General features: G+C 40.6%; 3 protein-coding genes across 6 annotated transcripts in view; 1 reads left to right on the top strand and 2 right to left on the bottom strand.

Annotated features, from left to right (window-relative positions):
• pik3c2a (phosphatidylinositol-4-phosphate 3-kinase, catalytic subunit type 2 alpha) overlaps window positions 1-7,023 on the bottom strand; it is a 43,428-nt gene extending 36,405 nt beyond the window's left edge. For both annotated transcript variants that reach the window (XM_030096615.1, XM_030096616.1), the window contains exons 1-2: window positions 6,944-7,023; window positions 269-1,525 (exon numbers count right to left, since the gene is read on the bottom strand). In XM_030096615.1, the coding sequence (XP_029952475.1) occupies window positions 269-1,444 (1,176 nt within the window). In that variant the 5' untranslated portion in view covers window positions 1,445-1,525; window positions 6,944-7,023. The remainder of the gene's footprint in view (window positions 1-268; window positions 1,526-6,943) is intronic.
• Window positions 7,024-10,169: 3,146 nt separating this feature from the next.
• LOC115391438 (nucleobindin-2-like) lies at window positions 10,170-16,746 on the top strand. Of its 3 annotated transcripts, XM_030095700.1 has the most exons (13): window positions 10,170-10,299; window positions 10,783-10,935; window positions 11,215-11,322; window positions 11,415-11,547; window positions 12,307-12,410; window positions 13,219-13,404; window positions 13,623-13,713; window positions 13,873-13,931; window positions 14,047-14,139; window positions 14,259-14,348; window positions 14,632-14,802; window positions 14,977-15,031; window positions 15,759-16,746. In XM_030095700.1, exons 2-13 carry the CDS (start codon window positions 10,798-10,800, stop codon window positions 15,854-15,856), a joined length of 1,326 nt encoding a protein of 441 aa, XP_029951560.1. In that variant the 5' UTR covers window positions 10,170-10,299; window positions 10,783-10,797; the 3' UTR covers window positions 15,857-16,746. The 3 variants fall into 3 exon arrangements, with proteins under 3 accessions (XP_029951560.1, XP_029951562.1, XP_029951561.1); XM_030095702.1 differs by lacking the exon at window positions 10,170-10,299 and having other exon boundaries at window positions 10,798-10,935; window positions 14,977-15,019; XM_030095701.1 differs by lacking the exon at window positions 10,170-10,299 and having other exon boundaries at window positions 10,798-10,935; window positions 14,977-15,019; window positions 15,756-16,746.
• Window positions 16,652-20,589, bottom strand: LOC115391442 (UPF0676 protein C1494.01-like). Its single transcript, XM_030095706.1, has 7 exons — window positions 20,437-20,589; window positions 20,233-20,357; window positions 19,190-19,256; window positions 18,744-18,900; window positions 18,253-18,395; window positions 17,774-17,884; window positions 16,652-17,130 (listed from the first exon to the last, which is right to left on the bottom strand). Exons 1-7 carry the CDS (start codon window positions 20,587-20,589, stop codon window positions 16,951-16,953), a joined length of 936 nt encoding a protein of 311 aa, XP_029951566.1. The 3' UTR covers window positions 16,652-16,950.
• Window positions 20,590-20,623: the final 34 nt, after the last annotated feature.

The raw sequence follows: 20,623 nt of genomic DNA, 5'->3' as shown, positions 1-20,623 counted from the left end.
TTAACTTGATTTGATGAATTTGCATTTACATGAATCACAGATACTTGAGCTAATATCTGCACTGAATACTGTTACTGGAAAAGCTACTTTATGATGTAATGCATGTGAAGGTTACAGGTGAACTTGTATGAAAAAATGCCCAGCCTTGTACCAGAGGGAAAGAGAATAAAGCTGAGTTTTGGCTGTTTTTGTTCACAATTCCAGCAAAGAAACATGGTTTATATTGCAGCCATCTGAAAACATTTTCAATTGTTAACATCTTACCCACCTGATTGTTTGGTTTGTACGGGGAGGAGGTTCCTGGGATGTTGAGCGAGTGGCTCCGAGTGACCGTCGTTCCGGTTGATCCTCTCCTGGGCTGTGGCCGAACCGACAGTGAAACCTTCCCCTCCAGCGAGGGGCTGTTGTTGCTGCTGCTGCTGTTCCCTTCAGTCTCCAGTACTGCATCCCACGGATCACCCGCAGAAACTCCCGATTCCGTTTGTGAGTCTGGCCCTGATGCCTGAGATGCTTCCTCATTTTCAGCTTTACGCTTTGTGAGTGGGTCCAGATCCAGCCAGTCAAAGCGGCCGATGTGCGAAGACTCCACCACCGCTGGCTGTTGCGGTGGCGGGTTGGGTGCCAGAGAAGCCGTGCCGGCCTGAGCGGAATCCACGTCAGCGGTGGCCGATTTTCCATTCTTCAAGTATTCCGAGGTGCTGGCGATCTTGTCAAACAGTTTAGCCATCTCGGGGTCCACGGCTGGCTGCTGATAGACCATCGCAGCAGTTGCAGCAGGCTGGATGGGAGAGAAAGCCATGAAGGACGGCTGCTGTGCCGGAAGGGTCATGAAGGGCGAAATGGTTGGAGTGAATCCATTTTGAAATGTGCCTGGCTTGGGGAACGGGGCAGAAGGGAACATGGGGGCGGGCTGATGGGTAGGAGTGGACACCCCTGAACTAGAGGGGGTAGGGAGAACAGGTGTCCACTGGCTGCTCTGGAAAGGAGACGAGCTGCAGGCATGGCCTCCAGGGTAGGAAGCACTGAGGTTGAACCCCACCAGTGACGACGGGCGACACACTTTACTATTAGCCCCAAAGTTCTCATCAAGGAGGAGCTTTTCAAGTTCCTCATTGGTCAGCTTGTCCACATCAATTTCCTTGAACTTGTCCTGCTCTGCCGGTTTCTTTGCCTCTGGGAAGACAATGAGGTCTTTGTCTAGTCTACTAGTAGACGGAAAAGGCTGAGGGGCAGTAGTGGCAGATTTGGAAGGATTTGGTTTGGTGACAGAGGAGGCTGCTCCAGAGGAAGAAGAGGATGGTGAAGTTGAAAGAGTGTGCCTCTTCTCTCTTCGCAGTTTTGCTAAAGCTTCTTCTTCCATGCGTAGGGCTTCCTCTTTACCCACAATCCCCTTTGGCTGGGGGACATCCAGCTTGAACCCATTACCACTAGATATCTGGGCCATTCTGTCAAGTAGATGGTGCCATGAGTGTGACGGCTTTTAAGTTAAAGTGGTCAAAAGGTGGTACATAAAGGCTTTAAACACCTAAAAAAAAAGAGAGAGAAAGGAGATTTTAGATAAATGGCAGGGAAAGGGAAATAAGAGTTCAATTTATCATTCATCAACTCAAGGAACTATACATACTGTGCTGAGTCACAGCTTACACTGTAAGAGTTTGTATGATACCAAATCTTCTTCCTCGTGGCTTTGTTGCTGTGAGCATGTTCTGATTGGTTATCGATCATTTGTCACATACACAGAGCCAATAATTACTTGTGCCTGCTTCGGGGTCAAGGGCATCAATGAGGTCACAGTATTGGCATGGACTACATTTACATTGGGCCGTTTGAAGCCTACATTGTTAGAGAAGCAGACTTGTGACTGGACGTTTGCAGGTTCGAATCCCCCTGCTGACAAGCTGTCACCACATGAAACAACTTGCACGAAGTGACTCACAGGAATGAAGTGTGACTCGACACCCTTCATCTGTGACTACAAAGTACATCAACAGTTTCATCTTCTGATCTGATCGCTTCATTCATCGCCACGCAATTGCACTGCTATTAACATTTAAAGAAAATTCCAACAAAAACGCAACAATACCGGTCAATTTTAAAACAAGCATGAGTTCATCTTACTTCTTTGTCATGAACAAACTTAAATCCTTAAGTTTTCCACAACAGGAAGGAGCCAAGAGCATCCCTTGTCTAAACCATGAGGAAAACATTGCTGCAAAGACTTTTTTGTGATCCTAAAATGACACAGCGCCCGCTGAAAGCCACCATTCATCGAACGGTCACAGCCCCAGGGTTGAGTGAGTTCCTTCTCTCCCCAGGCGTCGCCGGCCTCTCCTGAGCCTCCCCTCCCATTGTGGTGGAGAAGCTGGCTGTGCTGGGGCTCAGGCTATAGCCTAACACTATTGTGCAGCTGAGGAATTTGGCATGCTAAGCAGCCCAATGGGTCTCTCGCCCTCTCTGTCTCTCTCTCTCCTTTCCTCTGGCCTCCTCTCACTCTCTGTTAGCATTATGTTAGCACCAGGGCCCAAGATTGTCTTATCAGCTGTGTGAACACAAGCAAGCAGCGACAGTGAGGCTGCATTCATTAAGCATTTCACAGGGAAAGGACGGTGCCAACCTTTCCAGAGGGCAGAATGGGAGAAAGTAAATGCACAACAAAGTTCAGAATCTTAATGTGTGTGCTATGCCATGATGAATCAATTCTCTGATAAGTTTAAAAAAATCTGAACATTAGTAATTTGCACCCCATAAAAAAAGGCCTGTTCAGACCGACCGCAGCGTACCAAGTAAAGTCTCAGTTTATGAGAAGGCATGAATAAAACCTATTGAGCACCTATGAAGTAAATATCAAAATTAACACTATGAACACTCGACACTGATGCGGCATGTTCTGCAGGCACACATAGTTACCAAGGCATAAAGGTGCACTTTTCTAACTTTGTAGGGTTTTTTTACAGTGTAAGACACTGCAGATTGTGCAGCTCCATCCTCTGTAGTTCCACTTAGCAAAAGGAAAAATAAAAACAATGAATGCTGAGGACATTTAGCAGCACTACAGACATACCAAAAATAACCAAAACCCAGGGTACATAGAGAAGACCACGTACCAAGACAGGCATAAACTGAAATGACCTTATATGGCAACTGGGTACATTAAAAGAAATGCTCATTTGTGGAGAAAAACTAACAGAAGCCAAGAAAAACACTGCACGCTCTGTTCCCCTTCTCTCTGCCAAAAGATGGCAGAGGCCTAGGTCTGTAAGATTTTAATTCAACATTTGAAGATAGTATGGCTGAAAGTAATCGCCGGAGAAGAGCTACTCTTGCCACATACCTCGGATGAAAGTTCCTGTTTAAGTTTAGACTTTTAAAGATACATCGTAAATGAGGCTTCAGCAGGATGGAAAAATTCCCAGATGATTTCTTTGACAAATCAACCATCACCACGTGATGGTTTCACATAGAATTTCATTCACCCTAAGCTAAAAGTAACAGTTTAAAAACCTTTTCAGAATATAGAGACAAGGACCAAAGTCAAATGAATCAAATCATTCAATCTGATGCAAACATTCTTCAAATTTAGGCATCATCTTGTTGATGTTCATTTCTAAAAGAACACTGAAAGACAAACTGCGCAAGATAAAGTTTGATGGGTCACAAGCACGACTTGGATCAATGTCAACAAACTAGACTTATTTATTATGAATGCTTTTATTTCAATAAGGATTAAATCAACCTCACAAGAAGCTCGAACTTTGACTACCAACTACTTCAATATGAACATTAATTCTGTGTGGCATGGATGAGACTAAACTCTTCAAATCTCTCAAGGTTTGGGAGTGCAGTGGGTCAAATGATGAAAACATTAATTTAGAGCAGCACAAGCTAAATTTCTTTCCACAATGGGGGCTAAATTTGATCATATGAAAGTGTTTCGAGGAAATGTGTTTCGTTATTTTCCGTTAATGAACTCATCTTCCAGAAAAGGATTACAATAGTTTGCACTCAACACAATCACTTCATATCTTGCTCTATAAATGCTATATCTGATTAATGAAACAGTATAAAGAAGTACTGCTGTGTGGCTAAACTATGTTAGAGCAGCTTAGCATTTTCTGATGATTGCTAACACAGTTTTATGCCTTTTATATATTTGCTCTTGTAATATCATTTTTACATTAAATGTCTCCATCAAGGCAACAGTCCCAAGTCAAATTAGGGAAATGCAGTTGTTTCAGTCTGCAATTGGTCCATTCGGGATATAATTTCTGTGCATGCTACAGAGTGACACTGTTTCAATGGCTTAAAAATAAGAACTGCATGTTACATGTGTTTTTACTGCTCAGCCTAATTTACTCCACTCCCGTTCAGAAGGTGCGGGGCAAATAAAATCTAACTATCTCACTCCGTTTTCTCTACTCGCATCATGTGACGTGTATATTTAGGAGCCAGGTAAAGACCTCAACCACATGTTATTCCAACAGACAGACACAGACCCACATAATATGAGAACACGCACGGCCGTGCATTTTCAGTAGCTCCAGGTTGGCTGGCTTTTTTCTGCATTCAGCATCCAAGCAGCTTGGTCACATGAGACCTGATCCATTTGTGGCATGATAAACTGAATTAACGGGGCGGGTCCTGTTTTACAGGCATGAGTGAAGCCTCACTCTGTAACAGATTCAAGTTGGAGTCAGAGTGTTTTCAAAATGCTGCATTTTCAGTGGCTCCAAGCACTGCTGTCACGTGAACAAAAACCAAAAACACAACAAAAGTTTTAAGCTTTCACTTGAAAGCTTGGCCAACGAACCACAGGTGCCAGTAAAGGTGACAGTATCTCGTGCTGCAGTGAAAGCTTCATAACCTCACCTCTTGAGATGGTGAAAAGATTTTATTTATATCAAACTTTTTTCACTCTTTGAGCACCCGACTACGCTTTTGACCGTTAATGACATTCAACCAGTTGCACACACAAGTGAATCAAATCTGCAACCTAGAGAGACAGCCCACTATCACCTGGGCCACCTGTGAGGAAGCACCACAAACACCATGAAAGATCCTGGAGATCCACCACGTATGAAGATAACCACGCTCTGCCTCACAGGTGGTATCTTAGCATTCTCCCTTCTAAAACACAACATTCACAGAACAACGGAGGGGATTGTTTGGGACTTTGAAGATGCACCTTGTGTGATTTGTTTGGCTTTTTTTCTGAACTCTACAATGCTCTTTTCTCCAATACCCGTGGGACCATGAGATCCTCGGAGTCTCTTTCCCCACCATGGGACAAACACACAGATTACTGTGTGTGTTGAAGTCATTTGTGGGGTTTTTTTGCCAGAGAGAAGAGCATAGATGCATTATGCGTCATATTGTCTTGTTTCCTCCCGCCAGTGCATCGGATTTAGTGTTAACCTTGAGTTTGAGAGGGAACTAGTTTTAAAATCCTAATTGCTGGAAGAAAGGCATCATGCATAAAACTAGACAAGTCCATGATGCAAGTCGCAATAATATGCTGTCTTAACCCCTGTAAAAACAAGCAGCAGAATAGACTAACCATTTTCCACCTGAGAGAACACTGATGTGATAAATCGCTTTGATATATTTCAAATGTTTAAATATACAAATGCTACACATCATAGAGTAGCTGCCTGTGAGTTTACATCTTAAGAAGAGAGCAAGAAAGAGAGTTTAACTTCCAATAAATATACAAAAAAGAGTGCAAGAGTCAGCAACACACTCTGTGGCTGTTCAAAGTACAACATTACATCTTTAAAGGTGGAAAATAAGTAACCAGCCCTTATTTTGCTGTTATACTCAACCGCTCACAAAAAATTACATACATACAATGAAATGTTGTTGTTTTTGAGCTCACCCAGTGCAAACCTGACTTGATCATGCAAATACACCAAGAAAATATGACTTTTGGATAATTGCAATCTAATCTGCCACTTAATTATATCTGCATTTAAGAATTTTGGCAAATTTAAGAAAACTTCAACATGCAAGAGTGTTTAAAAGGCGATGAAAGCACAAAGACACACTATCACTGCCTCACTACTTCATTCTCTTCTCTTTGTGTTGTACTGAGCCTCAAATGAGCGCTTTCTCCATTTATCTGCCTTCTTAAAGAGTGTTCGCTGCATTTATTCACACTGACTAACATCTATGCTGTTTAAGTTCTACTTTCAGTGAATCCAGGACAGAGCTGTCTCATCCCATAACAAATGCTGCTGGCTAACGTCGCTCTGCAGATCAGATCTAGGCTTGATTATGTAAAAATTGCAGATGATATCCCCAAAATGAAAAGGTAACACACAAGTGTGTTGCAACACATATTCAAAGTGCACAGTAATTAAGTTTAAAGGCTTTAAATGTCATGTGGACCAGTCCGGCTAGCTAGTCGACCTTTCGGCTGATGCTCACCTGATGCGTACCGTCGATTAACGTTTACCGTTTCTTACACTTAAAATTCGAGACAGCTTATAGTTAATAACACAGCAACTACTTACAAAATATAACAACAACAGAATCTTATAATCCAACCCGGCTAACCCGCTCAAATGTCCCGTCCTGCTACTTTTCGAGGGGAGTTTTTGGGGAGCCTTGATAACTTTCCACTTTGTTGGATGCTAAGTTAGCCGCTAAAGCTGCTAAATGTGCACACGGGCTTGAAAAAGCACATTGACGGAAACACAAGGACTTTCAGCTCAGAGACAGCAACTCTCGCGGCTGCTGCGTACTTTGAGGACAGAGGTTTAATAATTTAAAAGTACTCAGGGAAGTAGCGCTGTGGTCCTGCCAACTAAAGCCGCAGCGGAGGAACAATAACGGCAGCTTTTACGAACGGGCTACGGTCGCTACCGACGGAGCAGCGACCCCCGACCCGAGTCGACCCAAGGCCAAAACTTTTACTCGCAGAAGACTGGAAATGGTTATTCCTCACCTTTCAGCCGTGCGGCGTTTGAAGCCATTTTTCCTGCAGCTGCATTTTTCCATCCACTTGCAGGGAGCAGACGTCAGTTCCTGTTGAGGTGGTCGGCGGAGTTTTGGTTGGAGAAGCTTTCTGCTCCGGTCTGTTTTCTGTCGGCTCAACAGCGACGCCCTGAGGCCTGAAGCTGCAGGTGCAGATGGGGCATAACAAACCCCAAACATAAATAAAAAGAACTTGAAATCAAGTCATGTTTTACATTTTCACATTCAACATTCAACTTAATATCAGCATGTGATTTTCATTCGTGGCTCAGCTGGTAGAATGGGTTGTTTAAGATAATGCACATTTCAGAGTATATTTTAATATATATTGCCCATTCAGTGGGCATTTTTATAAGCTTCATGTCAAATTTTTTGCTATTTATTCTCCTGTTTTAATTGTTTTTTTGTATTATAATTGCACTTTTAATTTGCAATGTGTGAATGGTGATATACTAATAAACTTTGCCTTGCTTTGCATTGCATTGTATTGGCCATTTCAGGATATAGGCTGTACATTGTATTAAATATTTCACATTTCTGTTTTTGAACGTTTGTTTTGTTTGAACATTTATTTTAAAATCCTGTTGCTCTGTTTTTATTTCCTGATTTCTCTTTTTTTTTAAATTCTATTTTGGATTATATCTGTTGTGTGTTTTCTCTATTTTTTTTTACTCTGGATGATATATGTCACACCAGAGGCCAAGCCAGATTCCACTGCAGTCTTGTGCATGCAGCAGAGTTACAGCAGTTATTTAATACATGTGAACTATGTAGAATTCCAGCCATTAACAATTTAATTGGATGTGCCTTTTTTTAAACAACTGAAACATTTAATAGTTTTTAAAAAGTCTATTTTGTACTTTCACTTTTAAACAACAAAGCTTTTTACTTGAGTACAACTTCCTCAAAGTCACAATATAGTTCACATTTTAGGAGCATTTTCTGACAACAGTTTTAAATCAATTGCACATGAAAAGTTGATTAATTAAATCAGTAATGATCTTTTAAATAGACCAATTCATCCAACTATTTTTAAGTTGAGATACATTAAAATGGCAATAAAAAAATATTGCAACAGCATGCTGATCATTTATGGCATATTCATAGTTGAAATGTCTTAAAGGAAATCTTTTATGTGTTTAGACAGAGATCTCAAATTGATTTTACCTGTCTGTTTCAAATTTTATTGAGATTTAGCATGCATTTTAAATGTAATGCCACAAAAGTGTTTTGACACAGCTGTACAGGGGACATTCTGTGTACTGTTCAAAAACATTTAAATATTCTTTAATTATTTAGGCTGATTGACAACAAATACTTGGCAAAACATGGCATCATACATAAAGTACCCCAGAGAAGTTGGCCATTTTACAAGTAAATGAAAGTTGTGCAAAATAAGAGCTTTAAGATTTTGTTTCAAGACAGGAGAAAATATATGATAATAAAGAATGCATTCTAATAATGATAAAATACATTTTTTTTTAAGTAAAACCTGTCTGTGAAGGAATACAGCACAGAGAAAAGGACAGCAGTGAAGGAATATCGCCTCTCATTACAAAAACAAGTAAGGAAAAAGACTGTCCATTGGTGTTGAGGGGAACACTAAGAAAGTTCTCAGTTTGATTCCAGGCAGGTCTTGGGGGTCTTTCTGTAGTGATTTTGCATTTTGGGGATATTTTTTCACCCATAACCCCAAAATCTGCAATTTAGATTAACTTGTGGCTATACATTTCCTGTAGATGTGAATTTGATTGTGTATCGTTGCATCTTTGCGGACTCCACAGCAACAGAACACATGAAAACAGACATGTTTTTTTTTTCAGTGGGAAAATGCAATGGGATGGTCTATGATCAAAGTTCACCATTCAAATCCAAAAACCAACCCCCCAAACAAATGAAGCACAATTCAGTTTGTTATCAGCACACTTCTCGAAAACCAACAGGCTTATGCAATTTGTTTGTTTGTTTTAAGTCAATTTGCAAGCCTGTTATTGCATCAATCCTTTTGATCAACATGTTTTGCCATTCGATCACGTCTTATGAGGAAAAACATTGCCTTCATTACAATCTGCTCATATTTTAATGCAGAAGTCCAGTCACTGAATTCTTTGAGATATTTTGAAATATGATGAAATCAACATAAGCTTTAAGCGGGTGAGCACTCAATGAGGAAAGCATTCCACTCTAACAGCTGATGTGCTCTGTCAGTACCCAGCCAGAGGTCAGAGAAAAGAAGTGGGAGCTGATGTAGCACGGTGAAGATCATAAGTAACAAAAATGTGTGTTGTTGCTCTTGTTGTACATCGCAATATAGGTTTAAATACGTTAAAGTACTACAACATTACAATTAGCACACTTAACTTCATGTATCATATTTTAATATATATATATATATATATATATATATATATATATATATATATATATATATATATATATATATATATATATATATATATACTACATCAAATATATATTTAATTTACATTCACTGTGGAGACATGTCTGTGTTATATGGATAGATTTTGACAATAATTTGCCCCTTTTAACCTGAATTCAGTGTTTACTCAAATTTGTGGAGTATTCTTACGCCACACTATTTCCAGCCTTAAAAAAATCTAGTGCTGCAGTGTAGATATTTTCATTGTCTTGATCTTTGGATCAAACTCCTGGTGTGAAGGACCCCCCTTTGGGAAACATTGGGATTAAATAAATAAAAACTTCCAAGTAGCCTATAAATTATATTAAAAAGTTAATACAAAATAAGTAAGATGAGATTAAAAAAGTACATAATGAAATATGATAAATAAACAGTGATGAAAATAAGAGAAATATAATTAAAAAGGCGTATTTTACATCCAAGTAATAACAAAGCTGGTGAGCCAGGCGCAGCCTGAACAATTTGCTTTCCCTCCGTGTGTTGAAAAACATGTAATTGGGTAATTTCAAGCTTGACATGGCACTGTTTCCCGACAGCGCGCGCTAACTCCGCCCTCGTCGGAGGTTCCCTGAACGCCACGTACGGTTTTGCTTCAACGCACCTTAAGCCACGGGCTGATTCATCTTGATTGACAGGCGCCGGCGGCCAATCAGCTCTCAACGCGACGGTTCCGTCGCGAGGGTGCACTTCCCGTGTCCAATCCGGCAGGGTGTGGGCGGGGCGTTGCCATGGTAAACACAATCTTTTTTACCTGTAGGTTGTTAACAGGAGGCTCGTGCCGGTGGCGGACAGATGACAGCTGTAAACAAGCCGCTGTGAGGGACGCGACTCGGCGGAGGCTGGCTGAAGATTAAAAAGGATAAGTGAGAGTCAGCGCCACTTTACAGGTAAGCGCTGTTTCGCTCATTATGCTGCAATTCATTCTGTCGCCCGAGGCTTGTTCTGTGGCTTTTTGTGTGTCAGTTGGATAATGAATCAGGTGCTTTCCTCACCACTTGATACTCTTTAAATATAAATTACATAAAACCTGAATCTGGGTCCTATTTATTTGTGGTTTTATATAAATAAAGCTCTTAGAGAGGAACAGTTTTGAAGTGCAAAGAGCTTTTGGGGACTTATCCACCCAAACACATGTTGCACTGTCATGTTCCTGTTTTAGAGTTGCTCTTTAGATTAACACTAACTTACTTAACTTCATTCTCTTGTTGATTTTCTGGTGAAGCAGGAGTTTGCAGACCTTCTGAAAATGTGAAGGCTGCCTCCACTATCCTGGCTAAAGATACACTTCTGTGTGTTTATTCATGCAACAGCAGACATTTATGATATACACAGTTAACTCTTGCATTTCTCCCCCTTACTGTTTCATACAGGTTGAGTCCAGGCAGATGTTGAAGAGAAGAGCTGTGGCCCGCTGTGGGCTCGTCCTGCTCAGTTTGTGGCTGTGTATCCAGTCAGTGCCTATCAACGTGGACAAGGCCAAAGAAACGCCAAAACAAGATCAACTGGATCCTCCTCAGAGTGCTGTGAGTCACAGGAACATTGAGAAACATATTCAAGGATAATTATGTATGAAATGCCTTGAATATTCGTCTAAACATTGGAACTATTTGAAATTCCAGTATCTCCGACACACATTTGCTTGCCTGAAAAAGGCTGATGGAAAAACAAACAGACCGAAGTAGATAAATGATCTGCTAGTGTGCATTAGTAAGAGTTAAGTGACCCAACTGCATTCATAATGGCTGTCCCAAATACCTGGCAACAACAAGTGGAGTATGAGCTTCAGTGTTTGTTTTTTTCAGGACACTGGGCTGCACTATGACCGCTACCTCAGGGAAGTTGTGGAGTACCTCGAGAAGGATCCACACTTTAAAGAAAAGCTTAAAAATGCCGATATGGATGATATTAAGGTAGATCATTTCAAAACCATCCATTATCGTCATCAGTTTAGCGATATGTAGAGTTTTATGTGAACTGTGGTCTGTTTGCTGTCTGCACACAGGGGGGCAAGCTTGCTGGAGAGCTGGACTTTGTCCAGCACAATTTGCGGACGAAGTTGGATGAGCTGAAGAGGGATGAGATGAACAGGCTGCGGATGCTCATCAAAGCTAAACACGACATTAAAGACGGCAACGGTGAGCCTCCATGTTTCAGCTGATCGTTTTTGTAGTTCAAATGTTCAAACATTAATGCTCTTCTAGACACACAACTGTGATGCATTCTGCTTACATGTGCCAGATGGAATTCAAGAATATATAAATATTAACACTACTGTTTTCAGGGTTTTTTTTTAATGCTTACAGGAAGACCATCAGAGCTTTATAAGAATCCAGTGACAGTGATTTATACCAACTTTTCTCTCTTCAAAACTAAGTCTGTTTTAACAAGGTGAACCTTGCCTCTGGCTTTGTGCACTTGCGTTATGAATGATAAAGTACAAACCGCCTTTGTGAACCTGCTGTGGAATGGTGATTAAGTCTTTTCTTTTGCAAACAGAATGACACGTGCAGTTTCCCAATTTGTAGGAAGTGCTCTCTAAATGAAGTTATATGCCCAAGTTGACATGAGATGACTCCACATTCTCACATACTCAGAGCAGCTGGAAAAAATATTGAGGCTGGAGTTAAATTACAAGCATTGGATTCTGAGTGTCATCACAGGAGGTGTTAAACTAAGGATAAGGAGAAAATAATTTTTTTCAGTCATGATGAACCGAGGTCATTGTCTGAACAAACTGAGATATTGTAAACCTATTTCAGTGAAAATCCTGAATATGAACTGCTAATGTTGGCATTGAGCACAAAGCCATGTTTATCACATTCTTCAAACTGCAAAGCGTAAGATCTGAGTTCATTCCTGTTGAGTGACGGCTGTCGTTGTGTTTCTCCTCGCAGGACACATGGTGGACCACCAGGCCCTGTTGAAACAGTTTCAGCACCTCAACCACGGGAACCCAGACACGTTCGAGGTGGAGGACTTGGACCGCCTCATCAAATCGGTAAACCAACACATGGCGGGCGGCCACACGCAGTCTTTAGGAACAGTGAGGTTAACAGTTTACTGTGCACTGTGGTGCATATTTGTGACTGCATTACAGTAATTCCCAAAATCACTGTTGAGAATACTTTAACTTCAGAGTATCAGATGCCATTGGTTTTGATCTGGAATGGTTCTCATTACTACTCACACACACATCTAATAACTAATCTGGCTCTCTTTCAAATGTAGATGTTAGAGCATGGAGGCTTTATGTCGGCTGTAGGAAGGGCTGGCTCTCAGAGGTAAAATGATTGACGTTAAGAAAGAGCAACGCTTTTCTGTTGAAGTGAGGATGATGGGGAAGTCGGCTTAGTGGGTTTGCATGCTTCTGTTGAGATTACAATCAAAAATAGTGCATGTAATGTCACGCCAGTATTTTGGCTCATTTTGGGTCAAAATTGAAGGAAAATGGCAAGAATAGCAATGTGTGAGTATTCCCTTTCTTTTTGAAATGTTCCATTAAATAACGGTGCTGTTACGTTTTCAAACAATGCACAGTATATATGCCAGGGAAGCGCCTGCTTTCCATTTCAGCAGTATTTGGGTCACACTAACACTGAGTTATACAAACTTTGCGTTGTTTTACTAGTCAGACAGGTTATAGGTGTACTAGCACTTGAACAGTCTCCTCTTTGTAAAGATATGTTTCATTTGCTCTGCATGGTCCTTACTTAATCCAACATTTGGACAGCATTCCCCAAAATGATGTGATGCAAATGAATTCAGCTGAAATCCAGCCTTCTCAACTGCTCGTTTTTGACTTCCAGGCAACACACGACCTGGAGAACTATGACAAGGACCACCATGATAACTTCAAAAAGTACGAGGTGAGGAAGGAGCACGAGAGGAGGGAGCGCCTGAAGAGCATGAGCGAGGCGGATCGTATCAGAGAAGAGCAGCACTACGAGGAGATGAGGAAGAAGCATGCCGACCATCCCAAAGTCAACCACCCTGTAAGTTCCCTGTTTCAGTGGAGTTCATCAGCAGCTCGATAGCAAACTAACTGGTGTTGCTTCCACTGTTTTCAAATGTTTTCTGAGGCTTGTGTCCTCAAATCACTTGATTGTTGAGTAACATTAAATTTGAAAACTTCATAAAATAGCAGAAATAAAGAAACTTCCTCGTGTGCGTGCGTGTGTGTGTGTGTGTGTGTGTGTATGTGTGTTAACAGGGCAGTGAGGACCAGCTGAAAGAAGTCTGGCATGAGAAAGACGGTATGGACCCAGCCGACTTTAATCCTAAGACCTTCTTCAAACTGCACGGTAAGCCGAGGCTGCACACTGCGTTTCACTTGGGAGTCTCCAAACCTTTGTTTTGTTGTAGTGTTCACACCTTAAGAGCAGCTGTTTGTTTGCACTGCAATGATTGTATGTGCCAAACTCTCCTGAAGCGATCTGAGTCCAGTCCTTCTCCTGTTGCAGACACGAACGGAGATGAATTTCTAGATGAGAACGAGCTCGAAGCTCTCTTCACATCAGAGGTATCTTGGTTAATTTACCTGCTCTATAATCTGATCTGGCACGTTTAAAGATATTAAAGTGTATGAATTGAAATGCCTTTGAGGTAAGAGTTTTGTTTTGTTTTTGTTTTTTGAGCTGGAGAAGGTGTACAACCCTGGAAATGAAGAGGATGATATGATGGAGATGGAGGAAGAGAGACTGCGAATGAGAGAGCATGTTATGAACGAGGTGAGCAACCCGTCAAAGAGGATGAAATGTATGAGGAATAAATGATGACTGTCAATCAGAATAATCGATCTGGAGGTTGGATTTAATTTAAAGCTGTTTTTCTTTGTCTCAATATTCAGGTGGACACAAACAAAGACAGACTTGTGTCGATGAGCGAATTCATGGCCGCCACACAGAAAGAGGAGTTTCATGAAAAAAGTGAATGGGAGGTAAGAGCCGGAAACGTTTATACTGATTTCAACTCAATATGGGCAAAGTCACTGTTATTTTATCTTATTTCAAAATTAATTTCAACATTTTAATCATTCTGAGAGCCATTCTCCAAACGTTGTGGTCAGTCGGTGAATTATGAGGAATAATTTAAACAATTAGAAAACATTTCCGTTTGAAATGGTCTCATCTGAAACTATTTACCATGTGGGGAAAAATGTAGAGCTGCTATCCTGTCTTCATTCCTTTAAAACAAGTCATGTGTGTCTCCTGCCTCCACAGACTTTGGAACAGAAGCCTCTGTACACCGAGGAGGAGCTGAGACAGTTTGAGGAGCATCTGGCCAACGAGGCCAATCAGATCAACTCCAAGTCAGTGGAGCTGGAGAAACAGAGGCAGGAGCTGGAGAGAAGGCAGGAAGAACTCAACGCTAAAAAGTTGGGGCTAAAACAGGTGAACTGAGATCATAACTTCTTACAGTCCTTCCTTCATTTCCTGCAGCTGCTTGGTTAATGTACCCAAATGTTCCTGGATTCTTTAAATTCTGTAGTTTTTTGTAGGTGATGTCTGTTGAAGAAACACACCTGTGTTGCCAACTGATCTCACTTTATTTCTTCTAATGTTCAGGCGATGGAGGAAATGGAAAAGGCTAAAGTCCAGGATTTACACGGTGAGAGTAAAGGCAAGTGTGGCCAAATGAGGCCAAATGTTTGATTTATTAAATGTATTTCATTTGATTTACTTTAAACTTCAACCATCTCTTTCATTCTGAGTTTTCTTAAATGTTAACAGATGGAAAATATTTCTCATAAATCTAGTACAACGTAAGATTCATGGGCTAATCATTCTAAATAGGAACTTCACCGAAATTTATATAACAATTTTCCTCAAGTCACAAAACCAACTTTCTTCTAACGTTACGTGATGAATTATTAATCCACACTTTAGCTTAAAACTTTAAATTGATCCCCAAACTCTGATCGAAACAGTTCCACTCTCTTCACTGTTTCACATTGTCGACCTAATGATCGAGAAATTCAACTTAAATCGACAAAATCAAGGTTGGACATGTCCAAACCTAAAAAAGCAATTTTCTTGTAATTTTATATAAACTATATACTAAGTCATTTCATACGTGTCAAAACAGATACAAAATAGATACTCCAAAAGGACTACTGATATTAATTTTAATTTATCGATATTATGTACCTATTTACACACGCACTAACATGCACCTTAGTTTTGCTAAGCCTTCCTCATGACACTCAACCATTCTTTTATTCCTCTAAGTTATAATTGCAGACTCTGTCCCCATTTTCCTACATTTTAAACTCAACTTTTTAGAGAATGATCAAGCCAAAAAAATTGTTCAGTCTGCGTAATATTCACTCTTCAATCTGTTCCAGCAGCTCCTGAAGGTCAACAAGCGCCGGCTGTACCAGGAAACATTCACCCACCGCCGCCTGCTCCCCAGCAGCATGACGTTCCAGTGCCTGGACACTCTTAGCCGCTTCTCCTGTGTGTGTGTGTGTGTGTGTGTGTGTGTGTGTGAGTGAGAGAGAGAGTTTAATGGGTCAGATTTTTTTTTTCCCTGTTTTCTGGATTTTCAAAACACCTCTTTGACGAGCATATGCCTCGAAGTCTGCAACACATAAACCAAATGTACAGATGAAGACGTGGTGATTCAGCGTCCCTCCTCTTCCTGCCAGAACCAGCTGAATGAATGAGCGGGGCTGGCACTGTGGAGCTCGTCCAGTTTTCTCAGCGGACAATCAGCCCTTTTTGTTTTTGTCATTCTGATCTGCTTTCATAATAAGGACTCTGTCCTCCATGGGAAGTTTTTGTGTTTGTTTTTTGTGGGGGAGGGCGACTGGCCCGATAACTGAATGTTTTGTAGTTTACTGTTACTGACACTGGAAAATACAGGTTACTTGGAAAATGTATTTATTTTTATGGTGAAAAGAGTTACTTCATGTTGGAAAAGGAACTTTATGTTGTGGAATTACTTTACTATCATGAAGATGTTTATATCCACAAAAGAAATTAGTGGTATTTTCTAAGTAACAAATGAAGTTAATATAAGTTTACATTATTTTTCTTCACATAAAGATGGTTGTGGTGTGGTTGTGTATACAGAAGATGATGTTTTTCATGATGGATTTCTTTTTTTTCTTTAATCACCTTAAATGAAGTAGATTTTTTTTTTTCCCTCAGAAGAATTAAAAACTTTATTTCCAGAACAAGCACCATGTCAGCAGCTGACTCTTCAAACATTTAAATATAAGCTATCAACCCAGGTAAGAAAGCTAGTTTAGCTTTAACATTTTTTTTTAAGAATATTTCCTTTTCATGCACTTCAGTCTGTGCAGCCAACATCCTGTGTATGAAAGTGTTAAAGTTGTGAAAGTTGAGAATAAAGTGACTGGTCTCGCAAGTTTCCCATTCGGTCTTTATAATTCCAGACATCAACTCACTGAATGACGTTAAAAACATAATCGCGCAAACTAATAACAAGTGACATGTAGTGTGATTAAATTCATGAGGGGCTTCACAGGTTTTACGTAGACAAAACTTCAGCATCTGTAAGCAGTGGTGGGATATTCAGCTGCTCCCATATCCAGCCTTGAGGCGCTGGAGGAGGTATTCGCCTGCTGTAACGGGCGGGTATTTGTTTGAGCCGTCGCAGCAAGTGATCACGGCCTCGTCATCAGGGTGAACGAAGAAAGCCAGGGACTGACGAGTGCTGGAGTCTCCAACAGAGGGCAACAAAACCCTGTGAACCTGGGGAGCAAAGCAAGCTCATCATCAAGCCTCTGATGTCTTGGTAGTTGAAATATTTGTGTGCAGCAACACAGAGGAGAGTTAAAACTGTTCTCACACTGAACTTGTTCTCAGTTCAAAGTTCAGTTTAAGGTTAGGCAAACTGCATGCTGTGTGTGTGTGTGTGTGTAGTCTAAACACATGAGTTGTGGGTTTATAGACAACTCTAAACTGGTGTGAGTGTGCTTGTGACTGTCGTCTTGCTGAGTTTGCCTTGTGATGGACTGATGACCTGCAGCAGGGCTGTAAAACACATTCCTGTTCAGGAGCCACAAACAGCCAGCCTTCAGCTTAAATGGGCCGTACTGGTGAAACAGTTCCATAATACACTTTAAACTTAAACTTAAATGTTTTGTTTTATTGTTCTGACACAGAATATACATGATAAAAACGTATTTTTTTTTTTTTTCACAAAATCAAACAATTATTTCTAAAAAATGACTTCAATGTCAACATAAAGTCGATTGTAATGATACCTTCTGGTGTAAAATACAGTCATGCCCCACCATCACCACCCATTCCCCACTCAGCTCCTATGAGATGATTAACAGAACATATAAAGGTGTTAGTAGTGTAATATAAAAAAAAAACCCTCATCGCTGACCACAGAGACGAGCTTGTCGCTGGTCCAGCGCTGCATCAGGTCGGCGATGTTGATGAGGACGGTTCCGGGGATCACAGGAGCAGAGATGAACTCCCCCGAACGAGTACAAACCTGAAAGGTGACAAAGGTCACATCAATCACTGAGCCTGATGGAGTCTGAATAATTCAACTGAGCACACACTGGCAACGATGTGACTTTTTCTTTAGATATTTTCCTATTTTCTGGAATCTGTCAACTATATCTTACGTCAACTTTACTTTCAGCTAAATGCAAACTTGGGCTGTGGTCAAAATCACCCATAACACCTGTATCATGTCAAGGTGTGAAAAACCATCCAGTTGCATTCAAAAAAACAACATTACTGTGAAGGGAATTGTTTTGCCAAGTAACGGTTTACATTGTTAATACACTAAAACATACAAGACAAAAGGTTTCAAGCAAAAATAAACCAAAGGCTTTGAAATATTGAGTTGTTTACCTGCAGACCTTCGGAGTTCTGGAACAGCAGAGTGATGCTGCCATAGTCGGAATGCTCGCCGCACCGCAGCTGACCCTCCTTCACTGTTTCACTCTTCACTGGAGGATAGAAGAGGGAGCGCAGCGTGGTGCCGTTCTCTTCAGCTGCAGGAGACACAGCACCGTGATCACAGTTTGCTTCTGATTTAATCCTGTTATTTCTAAGTGCTTAGGTTGTAAAGGCACAAAAGGTTTGTGCTTTCAACAGAGTATACCCCTTTCTTTGAATCTACATTTTTGAACCATGAAAATATGCACAATATAATTCTTTACAAGTAAATCAAACCAAATGAACACTTTTGACAATGCAATGAATTGTGATCATAAAACAATACTAGATTAATTTGGAATTGTTCTCGTAATTGAGTTCAATTCAGGAAACGTGAGATGAAAGGAACTGTGCTTGAGCTAAAGTTTTCAGCTCCTTCCAGCTCTGGTTGGTGGTGATCATACTTCCTATGAGACGGTGTGTGTTCAGGAACACGTCTGGGTGGAAATCCAAAGCGATGGCTATCACTCTCAAGACCCGCAGACTCAGCTCTTTACAGCGCTGAAAGAACGAACACTGGACCTCCTGGAAGTCCTGCAGCCCGCCTGACGACGGCCATGTCTAGAACAGAAACAGATGAAATCAACTCTGATTCCAAACTGCACAGTCCAGCAGTGAGCCTATTATGTGATAAACATGGTTAAGATTATTAAACAGTGTTTCACAATCCTACAATAGGAAGCAGCAGAAACTGAGGTTTCTCAGGAAAAAGTTTGAGTAATTGGGACTTTAACCCTCACTCTACATTCCTACATAGTTACATAGGGAAGACTCTGAGTTTTCTTTAGTCACTAATCCAAAAGTCTTTGACTGAGGTGTGTGTTATCAAACTTTGGCCTGATCTCATTACTATGTCGGGACGAAGTAAAGAAACGTTGAACGCCTCCTTGAGATCTCCAGGTCGACGTGGATTCAACCTGGGAAAACAAATGAAGCATAAGAAGTCATGTCTTTCAAGTTTTTTGGGATGTAAAAAGGAAAATGCATGAAAGAGAAAGCATCTTCAGAAGAACAGCGAACGCCGAAGTCCAACTTCAGTAAAAGTGTGGTAGAAATACTGCATTACACAAAGTACTTAAACATGAGTAAAAAGTTTATTCATAGTTGCAGTTATGAAGCCAGTTATTACACACTTAGAGATACTGAAACTTTAAAATGATCTCAAGAATTTTAAAGATATAATCAATACTCTTTATTTATTATACTGCAGTAAAATGTTGCAGATACAAATATTTCACCAGAAATTTCTAAACCAGCAGAACTTGTTGACTCATTATGAAAACTGTTTGTCTTTTGTAGATGTTCATCAGTGACCTATTTGATTATTTTAGATTATTGCAACACATTTGATCTGTCTGGCAATTCCTGAAATGACAGGGGAAACGTCAGTTCATTCACCTTGATGAAAGGTCAGCGGATTTCACTCATGAAGTGCTTTTACACGCTTTACAGTCTCCACAGTGCTTTACACTGTTCGTTACAACCACGGTGAATGTGAAAGTGTGTTTGAATGATTCATACACACATTTACACACCAATGGAATTGGCTGCCCAGCGAGGCGCTTGATCGATCCTCTGCATTATGTAGTGAGAAGAATATTATATTTTAAGATCTGAAATTGTTAGACATCAAATATCTAACTCAGCTTTAATCTAAAATATTACGCCCAATTTGCTACACATAGTAATGTCTTTAAAGATGTCAGTCATCAATGAGAAATATTTACACATAAATGCATGTGTGCTCACAATATATTGTTGCATAAAACAAAACTCCTTCAATTTTCAGAAGAAAAAAACTCCATTGCCCTCTGTGATATAATCTTAGTATATTTGAGCAGGATGGAGAACACTGAAGTATTGGGATAAAGTTGCTTTCCACAGTGTTTCTACCTCTCAGCCTGCAGACACACCCAGCCATGGTTGGGGTTCTGGGAGAAGGTCTTAATGGAGAAGGGCTGTTTCAGTTCTTCTGGCTGCAGGAAAAACTTCTTGTTTATGTCCATGACACGCTGCACCTGAACAAACAAGAGAAATATTTCACTTCCAGCAACCTGAAGTGGACATAATGACTTCCCTCTGTGCATGTCTCCTCACCTCCTCCTCACTGATCCCAAAGTTCTTCAGAAAAACAAAGCCAATTTCAGAAAAGGCTGTCTTCAGCTCTTCTCCCAGCTTCTGCAGCTCATCGTCAGTCACATGTTTCTTATTCAGGCTGCCAGCACCGAAATCCACCACTGGGATCTCCATTGAAACTCTGGGTAACAATCACCACCAGATATGT

Source organism: Salarias fasciatus, chromosome 7 (assembly GCF_902148845.1).
Source record: "Salarias fasciatus chromosome 7, fSalaFa1.1, whole genome shotgun sequence".
NCBI lineage: Eukaryota > Metazoa > Chordata > Actinopteri > Blenniiformes > Blenniidae > Salarias > Salarias fasciatus.
Note: the sequence above shows the minus strand (reverse complement) of the source record. Positions and strands in the feature narration are given on the sequence as shown.